Genomic DNA, 21,567 nt, shown 5'->3' with positions numbered 1-21,567 from the left:
ATAGAGAACATCTCCATCAGCATAGATGGGTGCTTTGGACAGTACTGATCTAAATTCTGAGAATCTTCAACCTTCCATTGCGGAAAATTGGACATATTTTTAACATTATAGTCCTGTGATGGCCTAAGTCTCGTGAAACTGAATTTCTGAATTATTAAGGTTTGTAATTTTAACTATTAACGTTTGTTGTTTCATAATTAGTCACTTGGGAGCTGGCCACCCTTCAGCCCCCAAATATCTTATAACCTCATCAGGTGGCCACAGACAAATATCCAGCCTTGAAGGTGATGCAGTTCTATGTGAAGTGCCTTATGAATTACAAAATAAGTGCACCTCCTAACTTGTCTGCCACCAGGACCACTGTTTCTGGTTTGACAAGATACAGTAGAACACTTAAGATGCCCATTTTGGTACTGTAATCATAAAATGACATCTGGGTATAAATTATTAAGACAGAAAAGCTGAGAGAAGAGTTGGAATAGTAGAAGGGTTTTAAGGTCAATTTTGAATTTAGGCAGGTGAACTAATGAAAATTTTCTTTCCGAAAGATGAACTACCACCACCACTACCACCATCACACCACAGGGAAGATACAAAGTGATACAGAATAAGAGAAAGAGAGCAATAAGTACAAGTTAATTACTATTATTCCACTCTTTATTAAGGGTTGGAACGTTCATCAGGAGCTTCCCATTAGCAGTTTGGGCATATTAGAGCTCTTCCTCCCACTTTAAAGGTATCAGGAAGGCACACCAAGAAGAGAGGTGTTAATTTTTTGGAAAGCAGTCCTGTCCCGGAAAAGGAGGTTTGGATCTGCTGCCAAGGAATGAGGATCTATGTGATGAAGCTTCTGACCCCTGGTCTGGCAACATCTTCTGACCCCTACTGTACAGTTACATTACTGGGTCCTGGGAATTTGAGACCTTGCATCCTGGGAGACTATAAAGAAAGAGGGTTGATTTTGAATAAACTTTGATTCTCTAGCTTCTCTTGGCTGAATGAGCCTTCTCCATTGTTTGCCCTGTAGGGCAAACATAGCCAGTGTACCTCAGAACCATGGTCAGATATCAAGAAAGCCTCTGGCTTCCCCCTGGGCCTGGGCACTCGTCCAGCTTTTGTAATGCTGAAGTGCATTTTTAAGTTGAAGGCTGAGTCATTGAAGACACACTTAAGCGACAGATGGTGAAGCTTATTACTTCCTGCGTTTTGACTGAGTTTTGAATAGTCTTGAAGATCTTTATCTTCTCATCAAAGCTTCAGGGGTATGTGAGTGCTGTGTAGGCATTTTAAATTTTACCCAGAGAACTAGATGTTGGAATTCTGAGTCATTCACAAATGGGACTTCCTCAGCTTCCCCTTTAATACCTTCTTTTATTTAAACTACCACTTACATTCCAGAAACTCGAATTGCACCTTGCACTTTCCATATCATGCTCATAACAACTCAACGAGGTAGGTATTATTGCTGCCCCCCTTTACAGGTAAGGAACTAGGAGACTTATAAACATGATTACATTTCCCCAAGTCATGCAGCCAGTTGAGTGGCAAAGCCGGGATTTGACCCCAGGACCGAGTGACTGTAGGACTCCCTGCATGATGCTGCAGAATGGAATGATTTTCACAGAACTGGACCCAAATGCTTGTATATGGGCAAACTAAACAAATTTCCAAGTTTCAGTAGCTGGCAGTGGTACTACTACTCGTCAATGCAGACCTAGTTTCTTCTGCTGTGGTTAGTGGTGGGAGAGTCACCATCATTGGATGTTTCAGATGGACCTGGGGGCTTAAGGGGTATTAATGGTGCTTGTCTCCTCTTATCACAGGTGGCTGTGTTATTGCAATGTGCCCCAGTTCTGTGACAGTCTACCTCGCTATGAAACCACCCAGGTGTTTGGGAGAACACTGCTGCGCTCAGTCTTCACAGTCATGAGAAGACAACTCCTGGAACAAGCGAGACAGGAGAAAGACAAACTGCCACTTGAAAAACGAACTCTCATCCTGACCCATTTCCCAAAGTAAGAGAGTGCCCTTGCAGGTCTTTGATTGTGGAGCTTGAGATTGATAGACACTCACCAAAGCCTGTATCAGTAACAAGATCAGGAATGATAGGAAAAGCGTCCCAGGGAAGAGGGAGAAGGGACTCTCTCCTTCTCAGCTCCCTTTTTAGGTGCTACACAGTGTATCTGTTGTTGTGTGGGATTTGTGTTGCCGTAGTGCCACCTCATCTCACCTGGGTCCTTGTCTTTGGGTCTTGGAATGGGGTTGTGCTCTGTTGGGTATATTCAGCTGCCAGGGAGCTAGCGGAAGATGGGGGAGAGTGGTAGAAACAGTTTCCATCCCAAGTGGCTGGATAACCCAAGTGGCTGATTTTTTTTCCATCCCACATCTCCAACCCTTTCTAAGTCTGGTGAATCACTTCTGCCTCAGCTACGGTCTACCTGCCCCTCACTCTTTGAAAGCTAGACCCCAAGGACGGGGCTGGGTGGGAATAGAGAGACTTCCTTCAGAATGATCTTTATACCTCTCTACTCAGTTTTTTGTAGAATATATGTAACTCTTGTGTACCTGCCAGAGCTCCAACATATAAATAATCAAGGAAATATTTTTCAAACGAAGGAAATGTGTTAAAGGAATAGGAAGTGGGACGCCTGGGTGTCTTTGCAGTTAAGTGTCTGCCTTTGGCTCAGGGCATGATGCTGGAGTCCTGGGATCAAGTCCCACATCGGGCTACCAGCATGGAGCCTGCTTCTCCCTCTGCCTCTCTGTCTCTGCCTCTCTCTGTGTCTCTCATGAATAAATTTAAAAAAGAAAAAAAGGAATAGGAAGTTGCAGTGTTGTACCATTGGCCTTGGAAATGCATTTTCAGTGCTAAGACCAAAATTTTAAACTAAAAGCCTGGCTGCTCATGAGAGGGGCTGCAGGTGCAGTTGCCTATTAGTCATGGACCAGTGACAGCAAGACACTGAGTGAGACAGTTTGTTTTGTGGGCGTCATGCTGCCTAGACCAGCACTTATTGTGGACAAGGTTGAAGGTATGATTTGAAAGGGCTTTCTAGGTATGATAGAGCCTTCCTTCCTTATACCGTTGAGAACTGCTGGTGTAGAGAAGAGTTTAAAAGAGGAGGTATTCTCTTTAACCAGAGACTGATGATGCCCTATTTTAGTAGAGAAACTTGATTTTTATTATTAAGTTTTATTATTTTATTACCTAGTTTGTTTCTCAGGAAAGACAGCTTTAATTTTTAAGAATAAGTTAGGTCCAAAAGAAACAACAAAAAATGTTTTTTTGATAGAAATTGACTGAAAATTCCTTTACAGTTTAACACAAATCCCAAGCTATGGATAGAAGATGTCATGGGTAATTCTGATGAGCTTTAGCTGAACGCCCAATATTTGCACATAAATCCTAGCATCCTGAGTTCCAGTGTTTTCTTAAGGCAGCCGCTACCGGAGACTGAGGCATGACATGAACATTTTGGTATTCTCCAGGGAAGAAGATTCAGAAGTACTTGAAGCTGCAATTTGGGTATTGTGCCTACATGGGTTTTGATCTCTGGGCATGCTCGTGTATACAGTAGCTGCCTTTTAGGTGGTCTGAGCTCCTTTCGTTCAGGATTTAAAGCAGTTTTCTTATTTCTCTATTACATTGCCACATAAACAGCATTTCTATATTTTTAGATTATAGTTGTCATTCTGTGTTTCTAAGCCAAGGAACAAAGGGGGCCCTCCCCCATCTTCTATGGTACTTAAAGAGAAATTTTAATTACCTTAGAGAGTAACAGGTTTTTTGTTTTTTTTTTTTTTCCCCATAGCAAATTCATTTTGCTTCTTGCAGATATTTGCTAATTATAGTGTGTTATGTTCCTTCATCCCATAGTTCTGGCATGCTTATGCTGTTGGATTAAAAAAATCCATGCTGTTTTTTTCTCTTTATTACTAATGGTAGGGTAAAACTACCACCCACTTCTCCTTTTAAACCCCCTGTCAGTGAATATGACAAGATTGAGGCTGATAGGGATTTATACCTATAGCCTTTACAGCAGAATCACATATATGGAAGCTTCAGGAGCTGTTTGAGTCTTGGGCACTGACACAGTGTGAGAGCTGTAGCTGGCTGCACACCATTCCTTGATATCGCTGTGATTCTCACATGCATTTGCAAGGTTGACATCCTTAACTTCCTCCTTCTCATAAGTGCCCTTCCTAATACGTGGCTTTAATTTGTGCCTTTCCTGGGGTGCCTGGGTGCTGTGATCAGTTAAGCATCTACCTCTTGATTTTGGCTCAGGTTGTAATCTCAGGGTCCTGGGATTGAGTCCCACTCATGTTGGGCTCCCTGCTCAGTGGGGAGTCTGCTTCTCTTCTAGTCCCTCTTCCTCTCCTCACCTTGCACTGGCAGGAGCTCTTCCTTCTCTCAAATATATAAATCTTTAAAAATATGTATATAAAATGTGAAAAACAAAAAACCTGTGGAAATATGAAAAAATATACATTAAAAAACAAAAACAAAATTTTTGCCTTTCCCTCCATCCACTAGCATACAAGGTGGTTTTTAGAAGGGTTTAGTATCTATATTTTATCCTAAAAGTGATGAATGCACATTCAGATGAAAATCTGATCAAGAGAGAACAAAGAAGCAAAAGATGCTCCCCCTCCCTCCCACCCCCAAGCCCTACCACTCGGAACTACTTTTAGTGTTTTTCTCCATGGATTGTTTTCTTTATTTCTGCAGTTTTGTATTGTATATATACACAAAGCAAGTACTCTCGTCATTGCATGAGACTATTTATTATAATGAAATAACTGTTTATATATACATATATAACACGCATATGTGTATATAGAATTATTTTTCTTAAATTAGTGATGGAATTCTTCCTTGGTGAATCTCTGCAAGGCTTTTTTTTTTTTTTTAAATAAGATTTTGTTTATTTATTCATGAGAGACACACAGAGAGGAAGAGACATAGGCAGAGGGAGAATCAGGCTTCCTATGGGGAGCCTGATGCCGGTACTCAATCCCAGGACCCAGGGATCACGCCTTGAGCCAAAGGCAGATGCTCAACCACTGAGCCACCCCTCTGCAGGGCTTTGTGAACAGTGTTCTAACCAATTGCTGATAGAGAAGAGCCTAGAAAAGGGAAAGGAAATTTACCTCCATGATGAAGGGCAGTTGGGGAAATCTGGAGGGCTGTGTAAGATGGGAAAATGAGAAAAGGCCTCAAGCACCTTCTTTTTCATAGCAAGATCAGGACGTGTGATATCAGTAAGGATCTTACCTCCTATTGCTGTCAGTCTTGCTGTGACTGGTAAGAAACATACTAAAATGTTTTAAAAAGTTAATGGTGGCTTGCTTAGGAAGTGACTCATGCAGTTTCTATAAACCATGAATTAAACTATCATGTGCGGGTAGGTACTTATTCAAATGGTACCTTGTTCTTAAATCTGAGATTTGTTCTTTTTTTTTTTTAAGTTTTTAAAAAGATTTATTTATTTATTTGAGAGAGAGAGTGTGCGAGCAATCCAGTAAGCAAACACAAGTAGGGGGAGGGGCAGAGGGAGAGGGAGAAGCAGACTCTCCACCCAGCTGGGAGCCCGATGGGGGAGACTCAATCCCTGGACTCCAGGAACATGACCTGAGCTGAAGTCAGATGCTTAATTGAACCACCTAAGTGCCCCTAAATCTGAGTTTTAATCTGAGTAGCAAGTAAGAAAATGCCTGGGACCTTTCCCGATCTGTTTTCACTTTTACAAAACAATCCTCTCCTACCCTGAAATAATTTAAATTCTTGTAGGCATTGATAAACGGGAAGAACAGTGGTACTTTTAGTGATTATGATAATGATATGGATCCTTGGTCAGTTTTCCAAAACTTTGATACCGATTTTTCAAAATTTAAGATTTATTTTTAAGGATTTTATTTATTTACTTGACAAAAGGAGAGAGAGAACACAAACAGGGAGAGCAGCAGGCAGCTGGAGAGGGAGAAGCAGGCTCCCCACTGAGATGGTTAGGGGAGCAAAATGCCATAGATGATTAGGGAGCCCAATGTGGGTCCTGGGGGCATGACCTGAGCCGAAGGCAGATACTTAACCAAGTGAGCCACCCAGGGCACCCCAAAATTCAAGATTTAAAATATTTTGTCAAGGTAATATAACACATATATCACAGCACTAAGGGTAAGGGATATCCCCCTAAATCAAATCCACTTTTAATTGTAAAAACTATAGATAGTTTTATGTATGTTCAGGTTAGATTGTTGCCAAATGGGTTATGGGAGATCTTTTTTTAAGAGCTTCTGGAGTTCAAAATTTCAGAGACAGAATAGTGGACTCATCATATTCAACCTTTATTACAACATTGCAGTGTGATTCACAGGGGCAAGATGGTTGTTTTGTTCGCCTTGCCCTCACAGCACCTAATAGAGTGCCTGGCACAGGGCAGACATTCAGCCAGTATTTGTTGAAAGGATGAATGGAGTACTTACTTGGGGTCAGGCCCTATGCAGGACTTAGTGTTGATGTTTCTGTTTTATGGAAGAGGAATCTGAGAAAGAAGAAAGTTAAGAATAATTTATCCTAAGGGTCACAGAAATTAAGTGGTGAGCTTGGCAAATGGATTCTAGAGTCCAAGCTCTTAGCCTTTTCTTATATTCCTCCCGTGGAATTAACGTGCCTTAAAAAGAGGCTTGTAGGAAGGTATTCCAGTACCAGATGTGTAGTCGTGTGTTGCTATTTTAATCATTGTTCTTCACTTTTGATACACATAGGTTTAAGGTACTTCATCAAAATTTTGTCACTCAAGCCTGTTCTCAGGGACTCTGATTCAGTAAGCCCAGGTAGGGCTTGGCTATCTATATTTCTAACAAAGTCTCCCTGTGATTTCTGTGGACCCCCAAAATTTGAGATCAATTTGGTTTATGACATAAGTATAACATAGCAATCAATCACATTCTAATCCTAGCTCGGCAATTTCCTCATTGTGGAACTTTGAGCCAGTTATTTAATATCAGGCTTAAGTTTTTTTCTGTGAAATGGATATAATAATGAGTTCCATTTCATAGGTTTGTGATAATAAAAATAGGTAACCCATTGGGTTGATGTGAGGATTCAGTAAGAAGTTCACAGAACAGTGCAGGCACATGGCGAGCACTTGATAAATATTAGCTTTTGTGGTGGATAATGACAGTGGTAATAACAGCTCCATGGATGGTGGAAATCTTGCTCTGATGCTGAGGAGAACTTAGTGGAATGCATTCCTAATGACAGTTAATGACACTGTGCAGTCTATGTTGTGTCAATCCGTGGAGAATCAAAAGAGAATAAATTTGTAGAAATGCATTTCCTTGTTTGAATATACAGGCTGTTAACAAAGTCATTATTTGAGTCATAATTCATGAGCGTATTTCTGAAGTGAAGGTAAGATGCTGATATTGGGGTGCTTGCCATAGATGGTTAGGGCTTTCATCCCTCTGGTAATATATTAGTTTTTTATCTTACTGTTGCTTTTACTCTTGTGTCTAGGTTTCTGTCCATGTTAGAAGAAGAAGTTTATAGTCAAAACTCTCCTATCTGGGATCAGGATTTTCTCTCAGCCTCTACCAGAACCAGCCAGCTAGGAATCCAAACAGGTAAATTTCTTTTTGCAAAAATCCAAGAACAATCAGGAAGTGTTAGTCACAGCTTAACTCTGCATTTATTTGTGTTTTTCACCAAAAAATCAAAGAATAGAGTCAACAAAAAAGTAACAGTTTGGCGAATCTTGCATCTGCATCAAGGAGAACAGGTGTAAATCAGTTAAAACCACTCCTCCTTGTGCTATTAGGTTTGCTTAGCTTGCACATTACAATCTTAGAGGAGGTGTAAAATACCACACAGCTCAGCTCTGTAGTCAAATGCTGGCTTTTTTTTTTTTTTTTAAAGATTTTATTTATTCATGACAGATACACACACACACAGAGAGGCAGAGACATAGAGGGAGAAGCAGGCTCCTTGCAGGGAGCCTAATGTGGAACCCAGTCCCTGGACCCTGGGATCATGACCTGAGCCAAAGGCAGATGCTCAACCACTGAGCTACCCAGGCACCCCCTGGCTCTTTTTAAAGACACTTTAAGTCTCAGTCAATGTCCAATTATGCCCAGGAATCAAGTCTTGGTCTAATTTCTGAATCTGTGATGTCTGTTTCTTGCATCAAGTTACTATCATGGATAAAGGTAGGATGGTGAGTGGAAGAGAGTAGTCTTGAATCTCAGGTCGTGAAGGACTTCCAGTGAGGCGAGAGCACCATTGCCGTTGCCCTGAGTGGCATCAGCTGGTATTTTATGGTGAAGGAAGACTAGTGACTTCTGATCCCAGAGAGAGGATCTGAATTGCTGCCTTTGACACTAGGAAGACTTGGAGAAGTTTAGCAAGAGATGCCAGAGCGGTAATTTATATGTGGTCATGGGGAAACAGAATGCAGAATTTTGATGTCAGAGTTTTTAAGATCTCTAGCTTAGTGTGTATTATTTTTGCCTCCAGCAAAAAAAAAAAAAAAATACAAACAGTTAAAAGTCCCCTTCTTTAGTATACAGTTCTGTGAATTTTGACAAAACACATGCTGTTGTATAACCACCAGTACCATCAAAATACAGAACAGTGGCTTCCCCCCAGAAAATTCCTTTGTAACCCTCTGTAGTCCATCCCATTCATTACTGTACCTCCAGCCTTGGCAACCACTGATTTGTTTTTTGTTCCTGGTGTTTGCCTTTTCTAGAATGTCATATGAATAGAATCATATGGTACACCATTTTCTGAGTCTGACTTCTTTTACTCAGCAGAATGCATTTGAGAAGGTGATTAATTTTTTTTTTTCACCTAGAGCCCAAGTTTGGATATAAATATAATTAAATCTCTACGAAGCACAGTACTTAGGGAATGAGGTATTTTGGGTTGGATCAAATCCTTTTTGTTTGAATTCTTGTTTTTAGAGACTTGAGATTTTAGCATTTACAGGACATATTCTCTGTGGTGGCTGGGCATATCTATCCTCTTTATTGCTCTGTCTGTCCCTGTGCTGTTCAGTTTGTCTTTATTTCGTCTGGTTTTCAAGTGGCATCTCTCCCACAAACTCTTAACTTATTCTTCCTATGCCTTCTAGCAAGGACTGGACCTCTTTTCTTCCAGACTTTCATAGAACCTTGACTATATCTTATCTTGGGTTCTCTAACTTGGCTGTGCTGTGGCATCACTTGTGGTGATTTAAAGTAATACTGATTTCTGAGGCTTTTCTCGAGAGTGATAGAGTTGGTTGAGGCCAGACGTTGAGACTTTTAAAAGCTCGCCAGGTGATTCTGATGTGCAGCAATATTTGAGAGCACTTACCTCATGCTATCCTAACCCCATTTTTCTGTAAGTCTTGTGTTTCCTATGGGTGTGACTCCTGGGTGGTCAGAGACTGTTTTGCCACAATAAAAATAACATACTTCCCCTGAGAAATTGGTGAGACACAGAAGCTCAGAGAGGAGCACCAAGTTGCCCACTATCATAGTTCCTAAGCATTGGAACTAGGCTTCATGCCTAGGCTGTGGAATTCCTTAACTACTTTACTACACGAAGAGCCAGACCTCTAGCCACTACCACACTGCCTTACTTTGGCGTGTGCTGCGAATGTGCAGGCAAATGCTTGTGGGAGGAATGAGTGAAGAACACAGTTTCCTCCTTCAGGCAGGGGGACACCAAAGCTGACAATCAAAGTTGACAACAGGGTCAACCTCGTTCTTTTCTGCAAGGTCTTCCTGAAAGGATTCCTCTGTTTGTGAAAACTCCCATTCGCCTTTTCCTGCTGAAAATGCCTCCCAATCAATTTCCAGCTGATTTATATGCCTTAGCATATGATAGAGAATGCAGACATTGTCTCTGGCTCTCGGGGTTCCGTATTTATTGCTGTGACTAAGGTTGTAACCCAGTTGAACTGTATTGTCCTCTTTACTATTACTGAAAGCTGTCAGAAGCAGGCTGCCTTCTCCTGTTCTCCTGTAATTGCAGTGTGTTCTCTGGGGGGAAAGAAGAGTGTAATCATCACTTAATTGGCATGTCTGCACGTCTATGCAGCTGTGATAAATGACATTCGTAATGATGGCTCTGAAGTTTTGCAAGATACTCAGATGTCTTCAGAGTCACCAGAGCTTCCTCTTTGTGTGGAATCACTCCAGTGTACTTTGAGATTCAGCAGGTCTGTTTCCTGGAAGGAAAGCCGTATAGCCTGGCACTATAGTATATTCTGAGTGCAATGGATTGGTGTCTCTCTATTAACTTATTCCATCACTTTGTTGGCTGTTTGGAATGTTCTCTGGGGACTGAACTGTGGCTGTGTTGAAATTTAGTTGAACATTCTCTCTGGGCATCTGGCTGCACTGCCATACTCTGTCCTGTATATGACCAGTGTCACTGAGAATGTCTGTATCCTTCATCTCCTCTCACCCCACTAGCTACAAATCAGCAGCACACTAGCAAAGCAACATGCTATTTCCTCCAATGGCTTTATAAAACAAAAGTTTTTTATTTGTAAATACTTTCAAACTTACAGAAAAGTTACAAGAATAGGACAAAGAAATCTTACATACTGTATATCCTCTGCCCAGATTCACTACTTGTTAACATTTTGATATATTAGCTTTATCTTCCTCCTCTCTCTCTTTCTCTCTCTCTCTTTTTTTTTTTTCTAAACTATTGGAAAGTTACAAACATCCTGCCCCTTTGCTGAGCTCAGTGGGTATCTCCCAAGAACAAGGACATTCTCTTACTTAACAACAGTATAGTTATCAAGTAAGGAATTTAAGCTTGATGCAATATTATTATCTAATCTGTAGACTGTTTTCCATTTTTGCCTCTTATCTCAATCATGTGGTTTATAGCAAGTTTTGTGTAACATCAGGAGGCACATGATGTTGGCCTCTCTCCTTCTTGTTGGTATAAGCTTGATCACACGTAGTGTGTACATGATTTCTCCACTGCAGTGTTACTATTTTTTCCTTTTGCAATAAAAAGTGTTTTTGTGGAGATGTACTTTAAAATTATCCTGTCTTCATCAAAATTACACTCCCAAGGTTTGTCCTGCACAGATGATTCTTTCCTGAATCAATTATTTTATGCTGGCTACCAAATGATCCTCCCCCACTCTCCACCCCCCCCAACATCCATCATTCCTTCCTTTTTATTTCTTGGTATTCTCCTGTAAGGAAGACTTTTACCTTCTGCCCACTTATTTATTCATTCATTCATTTGTTGTTTTATCATTGTGGACTCAGATATCCTTACTCTATTCAATGGGCCATAATTGGTTACTTTTTTTTTTTTATTATTATCATGTTCACATTGGCCCCATGGCTTTTATTTTAATTAATTAATTTTTAAAAGATTTTATTTTTAAGTAATCTATATACCCAGAGTGGGGCTTGAATTTACAACCCCAAGATCAAGAGTCGCATGCTCCATCCACTGAGCCAGCCAGGTGCCCCTCCATGGCATTTATTTTGACAATGACTTTGTTGTGGTGTTGGGCAGGAATGGGATGGTTGCATGTGCACGTGGTTCCTTATTGCCTAAGAAAGGAGTCACCTAATACCTTTTTTTCTTTTTGGGGCCAGTTATCAGTCCACCTCCTGTAGCTGGGACCATTTCATATAATTCAAACTCATCTTCCCTTGAGCAACCTAATGGAGGGAGCACCAGTCCTTCCTGCAAAGGCTCTTCTGGGCTTGAGGCAAACCCAGGTAAGCTCTTAAGGGGACATAAGAAAGGGCTATGGTTTTCCATAGAAGTTCTGTTATAGGAATGCCAAAGGTAGATTTAGGCCAACTACAAATTGTGAATGTCCAGGACTATAATGGCTGGAAATCACTTTGAGCTGTATTGGTTAGTTACTGCTATGGACAAAACAACCCAAAATTCAGAGGCTTAAAACCATAATCATTTATTATCATAGTTAACTCATTCTGTGTGTTTCCTGGAAGGTAGCTGATCTCAGCCAACCTCATTCAGTCTTTGCTAGGCTTGCTCATGAGTCTACCTGTTGACCAGGGGCTCTATTCTGGGCTTGGCTAGAACACTTAAGCTGGAGAATCTCTTCATATATTTCTCATCCTCCTGGGATCACTGGGCTTCTTTTCTTTTTCTTGGGGCAGAATATGTCCTTTTGATGATGGGAAAAGTGCCAGAGAACAAGTAGAAATAGTTTCTTGAAGCCTAGACTCAGAACTGGTATACCATCACTCCTGCCTTATTTTGCCATTTAAAGCCAATTACATGATCAAATTCAGAGTCAAGAGGTGGAGAAAATGTACTCTACTTCTTTTGTAGAAGACCCACAAAGTCACATGGCAGAGTGTGGATACCAGAGGGTAAAGACTTTAGCCACTAATGTAATTTGCCAAATCTTAATCTTACATGCATTTCACAGTTGCAGGATGTTCTGAAGGTTGCATTTCTGTCCATGGGCTTGACATCAAACAAATCTTGGATATGACCAAAATTTGACATTAAAGAAGTAGCATAAAAGAGGGAAAGAAGAAAATTTTAAATGTAGGGCCACATATTTAGCACGTGTGCCACCATTTACTCTATCTCTCACTTCTGAGAGAGACATTACTAATCATTCCAGAAACTCTTTGCCAGTGAGCTTGGATGTCATATCCTTTCATATCATAACACTGTTAGCAATTTTTCAAGTTTGGGGCATATTAACTATAAACCTCAGCTACAAAATAAGTAATTCATAGAATTACTCCTGGGGAATTATGGCATTTGAAGTCTTCTTGGTCAAATGACTAAAAATATTCTCATTTACCCTCAATAACAACTATAAAAGTTATAAAAACAAGAACTCAGCAAAAGCCATTTCGTAAGTGACATAATGTTTATGGAAGCATCTCATATAGACAAGATACTTTACCTTGTTCTGGTCCTTTACTTGAGGATGGTGAGAATGTTCTACGGAAGTATGCTTAGTGGGATTCAGACACGAGGAATAATTAGATTTGAACATCTAAAAATTATTTTAAATTTTAATTATAAAAATGAATACATATTATGACAGGAAGAACCAAGCATGACAGTAGAAAGGAAAGAAAGCTATCGTATAATCTATGGAGGAAAGTGGGAGAAAGTTTTCTTTGCCTTCGCAAGGCCTGTCCTGCATGTGACATGTTGAAAATGGCCCTGTTCACTTTGTGAGGTATCATATTATGGCAACAAAGCATTGTGAGAGATAAAGAGGGTTATTTTATAGTGAAAATAAATTTACCAGCAAAATATAAGATTTCATTAGTATATTTCAAATACATATAAACATACACAATATACATGTATCTATACATAAACACATGTATACATACATGAAAGAGGATGAACAGAACCACAAAGAGAAATAACCTGATCAACCAGTGGTTGAATGCTTGAAGCAACATCTCTGAGTAATTCATAGTTCATGTGGACAAAGCTATCAATAAGGATATAGAAGTGCTGAAAACATAATCAGAAGTGCTGAAAACATAATCAGCTTGATCTAAGGGATGTACAGAGATCATTACTCCTAAGAGTCAGAAAATACACATTATTTTTAAGAAGACACTACTTTACTAATAATCTGTAGTATTTTAGGTTCTAAAGGAGTTTCAAAAATTTTTGATATTTTGTTACATGGACCATGTTCTTTGACCACAAAGGGACTAAATTTAGAGATTAATAATAAGTCATAACTAAAATCACCCCTTGCATGTGCAAATGGACAAACACATAACTCATATAGCAAGTTAAAAAATTACCAGAGAAAATAGGAAATATTTGGAATGGATCTGTGGTTGGTGGTTATTATGACCTCCACCCTTCTCTTTCCCATCTTGCACTGCCACCCCTTCCCTGGGTAAATGGAAAGTTGACTTCCATGCCCATCAATGTTCATAGAAAATTAGTTGGATTAGTTGGCATGTATTAACTGCTTTGTGTTTAAGATCATCCATTCTTTGCCCTTTTATTTTGATCATCACAGGAGAAAAGAGGAAAATGAATGACTCTCATGCCTTGGAGGAGGCCAAGAAACCTCGAGTTATGGGGGATATTCCAATGGAATTAATTGACGAGGTCATGTCTACCATCACAGACCCTGCAGCAATGCTCGGACCAGAGGTCAGCAGGGTAAACCAGAGCAGCCAGCTGGTAGACCCCTTCTGTATTCCCCCGTCATTCCAGTTGTTGGAAATGGGGGTGTTATGGGAGATAGCAGGTTTTGCTATCCTGGTTTGCATTTAACCAGGTGGTCAATGTATGGAGGGGAAGACAAGCTAGTAGAAAGGTGATTCCCCTTGATGAATAACACATCAAGGAAACAAACTAATAATCTCACACAGTTGCGGGCATTCCCACTTCAGCTTTTTATCTGGAAATATTTAAATTCTCATAAATGTTAAAAACATTTCATGATAGAGATCCATAGTTAATTTAGATTCACCAGTTGTTAACAAGTCACACATATATTCCCTCTGTCTGTGTCTCCTATGAACCATTTGGAACCATTTCAGAATTCAGTATAGTGTCACAGCATTTCACCCCTATTTTTACCTGTATTTCTTAATATGAAGACTATTCTTTTACATTACACAGTGTAGTTGCCACTATCAGAAAATTTAGCTAGGTTATGTTTTCTGACATATAGATTGACAAACTATAGCCTACAGGCCAAAGCTGGCCAACTGGCTGTTTTTGTAAAGAAAGTTTTTTTTTTTTTTTTTAAGATTTATTTATTTATTCATGAGAGACACACACAGAGAGAAAGAGGCAGAGACATAGACAGATAGAGAAGCTGGCTCCCCACAGGGAGCCCGATGCAGGACTTGATCCCGGATCCTAGGATCACACCCCGAGCCAAAGTCAGACGCTCAACCACTGAGCCACCAGGCACTCCATAAAGAAAGTATTATTTAAACCTATATTTTCTATGTCTGTTTTACACTACAAGAGCAGATTTGAATAATTAAGACAGGTGATGTATGACCTGCAAAACCTAAAATACTTGTTATCTGGCCCCTTTATAAGAAAGTTTGCTGACCCCTGGCCTAATATATTAAGAGTCCATATCTGAATTCCCCAAAGACCATATATTTGTTTGTCCTTAGAACATTTGTTGCTATTATTGAAGAGTCAGCCAGGGATCATGAATTACATTTACATCTTTCTCTTCATTTCTTTAGTCTCCTTTATTCTAGAATAGTTCCTCAGTCCTTTTTTTTTTTTTTTTTAAATGGTAGTGCCATTGTTGAAGAATCCTGCTCACTGGTTTTGCATAAGGACCCCTTTTTGAATTTGTTTATTTACTCATGATTGGATTAAGTAAACCAGTTTTGCTAAAAAGTTCTGCTGTTATTGCATTGCATCCAGGGGCAAGGCAATTTAAGATGTTTCTGGGGCACCTGAATGTCTCAATCGGTTAAGTTTCCCACTCTTGATCTCAGGGTCATGATTTCAAGCCCCGTGTTGGGCTCCACTCTGGGCTTGGAGCTACTTTTAGGAAAAAACAAAAAGACATTTCTGACAGCTTTCAGGAAATGAAGAAATGGCTTGGAGATTATTTTGTAAAATTATCTTTCAAAATTTTTTTAGCATGGCATTGCTACATCAGTTTTTAATTTGTCATGTTTCCTGAGATACTCATTTTATGGTATTGAGGATAATTAAAAGAACTGGACTGTTTTAAGAGAAAGATCTCATTGTAAGATGATTATTTTTCCCATTTCCTGCTAGATATCCAGTCCTGGGATCTAGGCAATAATATCTTTTGCATACTTGTCTTTCAAGGATTTAGTAACCTTACAGATTAGTTTAGCTCAGGTTTTTCCATCTGCAAAGTGAGGATGTTATCACACATTTCAAAATTTGTTGAGTGAATTTTATAGTGTACTGGAGTTGGCTTGTACAGGTGTGCACAAGGCAGTTGGTAAATTTTCAAGAGTTTTGTGAGTTAAATGTGTTGGTAGCTTGAAATTGACCACAGTGGCACCTGGTCACCTGGGCAGCCAGCTGTAGACCAACGGGATGAGCAGGTGCTACCATTTGGGGCTTTTCTTCCCCGAGGAACTATTTATTGAACATTTACCTATATACCCCTGGGTGGATTAAATAGGATGGGGAGCATTAAATGCTGGCAAACTGTTGTGCTGCCAGCTGTGGTTGAGAGTTAGTCAGCAGATACTTCGGAAAGAAAACTGCCCTCCAAAAAGAGGTACCAACACTATACATGTGACTGCCACTATTGGGACTGTAATGAGAATTTTGGGGATCTGTCATCCCGAGGGTCGTGTAAAGTTCAACCAGATGGGATTCCTTCAAACCAGAGGTGGTTAGCACACAGGCCAAATCTGGTCTGCCCTATTCCTCTTATAAATAATGTTTTATTGGGGCACTACTTCATTCATGCATTCATACATGCTTGCACAAGTGGAGGGAGAGAATCCCCAAGCAGACTCCCTGCTGAACACGGAACCCCACATGTGGTTTGATCTCACGGTCCTGAGATCATGACCTGAGCTGAAATCAAGAGTCAGATTGTGATTAACTGACTGAATCACCCAGGTGCCCCCCCCCATTCATTCACGTATGTCTGTGTCTGCTTTCATACTACAACTGTGTTGACTAGTTGCCACAGAGTCCTTATATGTATTATGTGGCACTTTCCAGGAAGGTTTGATGACTCCTAATCTACACCATATATCCATGTACACATGTAATACTAATACTCTAATCTTTCAAAATGCTTTACCTCCCTTTGCCATTTTGTTTTTGTAACTTGTGTGTTATTCAGGTCCCCGAAACTCCACAAATGTGTATCTTAATTAGAACAAATAAGAGAAGCATGGAGATGTCCTATCCCCGTTGTCTTAAGAGAAGAGTTCTTTGTAATTTTTTCCTGTCTCCTACATCACAGACCAATTTCTTGTCAGCGCATTCAGCCAGGGACGAGGCAGCAAGGCTGGAGGAGCGCAGGGGTGTGATTGAATTTCATGTGGTTGGCAATTCCCTGAACCAGAAACCCAACAAGAAGATTCTAATGTGGCTAGTAGGTCTACAGAACGTTTTCTCACACCAGCTGCCCCGGATGCCAAAAGAGTACATCACACGGCTTGTCTTTGACCCGTAAGTGGTATTTGGCTCTTCTTTCTTATTTCCCTTTTAAATGAAGGAGGAACCACTCAGATAATGGAAGCCAGCCTGAGTCAGCTACCAAATCTTGCTGCATCTTGGCACACTGGGGAATACAGAGCTACATCAAGATAATTGCCATGACCAAAAGCAGTAAGATTAATATTTCAACAATTCATATACTTTTTTGTTAATAATAATGAAACTTTGTATTTTACATTGCTGGTGACCTATGGTTTTTTCATTATAGCAGTGAAGAAGTATAAACAGCAAAAAGTTGTCCTTTTTCAAAGTCAAAATATTCTTGATTTTGGTATCTTAACTAGGTATCACTGTTGCTGGGTCTTAACTTTGGGGAAATTTATTGGGGTATCAGACAGGTACATTTGAAAATCCATTGCTTTAAACAAAACTCAAACAACAGAAAACCTAAAGTTCTCTAATTGAATGTATTTTAACATATATAGCCTAGCAGCCTATGTGGACTGTGATTCCTGCATGTCACAATTCAGAGTGACACTTTAGACAGTTCTGACAGGATTCTATATTGGAGGTTTCAGCAAATTATATGTGTGGATTTTGTATTCTCTTCCATAATGTTTCTGTAATATTTTTGAATCAGAGTAAACCCTTCAGAAACATATGTCCATGTCCATAAAGCCACATTTGTCTGTGGCAGTGCTTTCCCTCCCTTGTAGGTCCCTTGGCAGTGGGTGTACTGCCATTCCAGTACCAGTCAGAATCTCAACACATATTTTGTTCTTTATAAACCTCAGACCCTTCTTAGGTGGCTGACATTTTGTTCTGCTGAACGCCCTGATAAATGAAAAAGCTGGCTCTAAAAAGTCTACATTAAGAATGTTCTACTGAGATAGTGTCTAGATAGAGGAGGCTTCCATAGAAACTCAATAAGGACATTCTCATCCTTTCCTGTTTGGTTGATAAGGAACACTCCAAAAAGTATTTTAATGTAACTGAAATAGGTGTAAAACTTTGCCATAATCTTGTTCTTTCAGGAAACACAAAACCCTTGCCCTAATTAAAGATGGCCGTGTCATTGGTGGTATCTGTTTCCGTATGTTCCCATCCCAAGGATTCACAGAGATTGTTTTCTGTGCTGTAACCTCAAATGAGCAAGTCAAGGTAAGGGTAACCCAAGGTGTTAGAAGAAAAGCAGAATGTGGTGCTTCTCACTTTAGTGCATAGAGCTTAGTCAGATCTGTCTTTGCCATGTCTGTAGAGGGTTTGAGGTGGAGTTCAGGACTTTGTGAGAAGAATCCTCTTGCTGCAAATGTCTGTGTATGTGTGTGAAGAGAACAAACGGTTCCACATCCCAATAGGTCAGGTTGGGCACAAGGACACCACACAGCCCCAAATGTAACTAAAGTATAGTCAATGACAAGTGAAGGGAGGTTTGAAAAGAAATATCACTGTTGCTTAATTTACATATGCATACATGTACACACACCAGCTAGTGACACTGAACCATGAGAAAGGATACGGTGTGATGCAGGTTACATGATATAGGTGTCTTACGCTTAAGAAAGATGTCTTATGACTTTGTCCCTAAAGGGGGTCAAGGGCTAAAGAAATTCTATAAAGGGAGTCATGAAAATTTTGAATAAATGTGTGACTAAATTTTAGAAGTATTCATGCAGGATTTGGAATGTGAGGGTGTTTTGGTGTGTGTGTGTGTGTGTGTGTGTGTGTCTGTGTGTGCACGCGCTCATGGCTGATTTACCTTTCCAATTGTCCTTGGCACTGGTCCCTTCCTCCCCAGGAGGTAGGCTGTTTTATTGAAACTGCAGTTGGTGTTGCAGTATGACTGGGATAAACTGTAGACTCCCTGTTGGCAGAAAGACCTCTGGTCTAGTGTAGTGTTCTGCTCTGCTGCCTTTTAGGAAAGTGGAACCAGGAAATGTCTGGTTAAACTATTATTCATTTGGTATTTTGGGAACTCTAAACAGTATCATGCAAAACTAGGGCAAATGGTAGAAAGATTAGTAGCTCAGGATTAGATAGCTGCTGAGAAAAATGACCGGAAGGTCTAAGGCCCTGTTACCTAATGAAATATAATGTCACCTGCAAATGTGAGCCACGTGTGTAATTTTAAGTTTTCTAGTAGCTACGTTTAAGAAAGAAAGAAAGAAAGAAAGAAAGAAAGAAAGAAAGAAAGAAAGAAAAGAAAGAAAGAGAAAGAAAGAAAAAAGGAAATGGGCAAAATTAGTTTTGAAAACATTTTATTTTACCCACAGTAACCAAAGTGGTGCCACTATAACAGCAGGTACTTGATGTCACAGAGAATTACTAATGAGACATTTTATATTCTTTGTATTAAGTCTCTAGAATGTGGGGTGTATTTAACACTACAGCGCATCTCAATTTGGACTAGCCACATTTCTGGTGCTCACTGGGCACATGTGGCCAGTGGTTCTCATATTGGGCAGTACAGGTCTGGGGATGTGGTTGCTTTCTCCAGCTGCAACGAAGCAGTGTCATTTATAAAAAGTAATAGTAAGTCACTGGAAGGAATCATTCTTTGCTTGAGGGCTACAGTCAGTGCTGCCGGCACTTCTGTTTTCATTAACAGCTTTTACCCTACTCACGATGCCTATTATAGCTGCTGTGATTTCTTTTCACAAAGCACAAATGGGGCTTTTTGTCTTTGACTCATAGTATTAAGCATCCAAGGATAAACAAAATCCATCAGTCATACGTCTGTCATTCTGACTGGGGAAGGTGAGAGCCCAGACTCGCTTGAAACTGGATGTCTGGCATTTTTACAAGAAATTCTGACAGTGTGTCTTTAGATGGTGCTGTTGCTATGCTTATCACTTTCTTATTTTTCCCTAGCCAAAGTGAAAAACAATTCAAGTGTCCAGACTTTAGAAACTTGCTTAAAAGGAAAATTTGTTTGGCTTTTCATAGGGAGAGGGAGCTGGAAAATATGTCCTTGGTTTATAATTTCAGAAAAAGGTTGCAAAATTTTTGTTTTCAGAGAAAGCTACACCAAGCACCTTGTTTGGAGAGGTTGATTAAGGTTGACTTGGACACTTTTAGGGATACCAGAGGAAAACTAAAGGTATTTAATATGAATTGGTTGCTTTGTCTCATTACTTCCCAGAAGGGCAATTTTCTTTTTTTTTTCTCCCAAACCATGTAATTTTCTAAAGACTTGCAGGAAGGTGGCCAAACATTACAAACTCAGTAGGAAGAACTAGAAAAAAGCTACGTTTTTGTAAATGATTTGAAACTGTAGTTCTAGAAAATGAAGATTAGTCTTTCACAACTGAATGGAATGGTTAAGTTTGATGAAAGCCAGTGCTGTGGTGGCACCTATTTGGAAAAAACGTCAAACTCATAAGTGGAGGTTTTATATTTTTATTTAATATGTTAAAAATCATGCCTAAATGTTGCTTTAGAATTTCTATCCACTCAGTTTAGAGAGGCAGGCTTATGTATAAATTCCTGTGAATGCTTTAAAGAAGTTTATATGTGAATTTTCTTGCTCAAAGCGCACACAAGATAACATTTCAGAATTTACTTGAAAAACTCATCACTTGGTTTTAGAATTAGCTTGTTATCTAAGAACTATTTGGATTTGAAATTATATAAATTTAAAGTTACATAACTAATATTTATATATTATAATAAATATTTTTTATTTTTTAAAGATTTTATTTATTTGAGAGCAAGCATGAGGAGGGGCAGAGAGAGAGGGACAAGCAGACTTCCCACTGAGCCACCCAGGCACCCCAATATCGTAAAAAAATTTTAAATAAACATTGAAGTTGCTAGATGGATTTAGAAAAGAAACCCTTTGGTGGTAGTTAAAAATAAAGGTATATAGGGAGTGCCTGAGTTGCTTAGTCGTTTGAGCACGTGACTCTTGATTTCAGTTCAGGTCTTGGTCTCAGAGTCATTGAGTTCAAGACCTACATTGCGTTCACACTGGGTGTGGAGCCTACTTTAAAAAACAAAAATAAAAAAATATAAGGGAGGGGTGTGGTTCAGTCGGTCGAGCATCTGCCTTCTCAGGTCAGGATGGATATCTGGGTCCTGGGATCCAGCCCTCCATCTGGCTTGCTGCTCAGTGGGCAGTCTTCTGCCTCTCCCTCTGTCCCTCTCTTCCCCCCTTTTATGCTTCCTACCCACAAAAAATGTTTTAAAAAAGAAAGAAAGAAAAAAAAAAAAGAACCGAAGGCATACAAAGAAAAATGTTTCTAGGTGAAAATTAAATATTTGCATATAATAATCTTAACATTTCTAATGTCTCTGTAACCAAGGAAATATTTAAGTTACCACTACTGCCAATCATACTAGATAGAGGATTCAAGTTAAAGGATATAGACTGTACTCTCAAGCGAATAGAATCTGCAAAATTTCTTTGGAGAGTGACA

At 39.7% G+C, this 21,567-nt stretch overlaps 1 protein-coding gene across 2 annotated transcripts in view; it reads left to right on the top strand.

Annotated features, from left to right (window-relative positions):
* Positions 1-21,567, top strand: part of KAT2B (lysine acetyltransferase 2B) — a 104,180-nt gene that overhangs the window by 57,690 nt on the left and 24,923 nt on the right. For both annotated transcript variants that reach the window (XM_055321093.1, XM_055321094.1), the window contains 6 exons: positions 1,824-2,015; positions 7,523-7,629; positions 11,626-11,751; positions 14,025-14,161; positions 16,953-17,161; positions 18,184-18,310. In XM_055321093.1, the coding sequence (XP_055177068.1) occupies positions 1,824-2,015; positions 7,523-7,629; positions 11,626-11,751; positions 14,025-14,161; positions 16,953-17,161; positions 18,184-18,310 (898 nt within the window). The remainder of the gene's footprint in view (positions 1-1,823; positions 2,016-7,522; positions 7,630-11,625; positions 11,752-14,024; positions 14,162-16,952; positions 17,162-18,183; positions 18,311-21,567) is intronic.

The sequence above is a fragment of the Nyctereutes procyonoides genome, unplaced genomic scaffold (assembly GCF_905146905.1).
Source record: "Nyctereutes procyonoides isolate TBG_1078 unplaced genomic scaffold, NYPRO_anot_genome, whole genome shotgun sequence".
Classification (NCBI taxonomy): Eukaryota; Metazoa; Chordata; class Mammalia; order Carnivora; family Canidae; genus Nyctereutes; species Nyctereutes procyonoides.
This window is presented reverse-complemented; position numbering and strand designations above follow the sequence as displayed.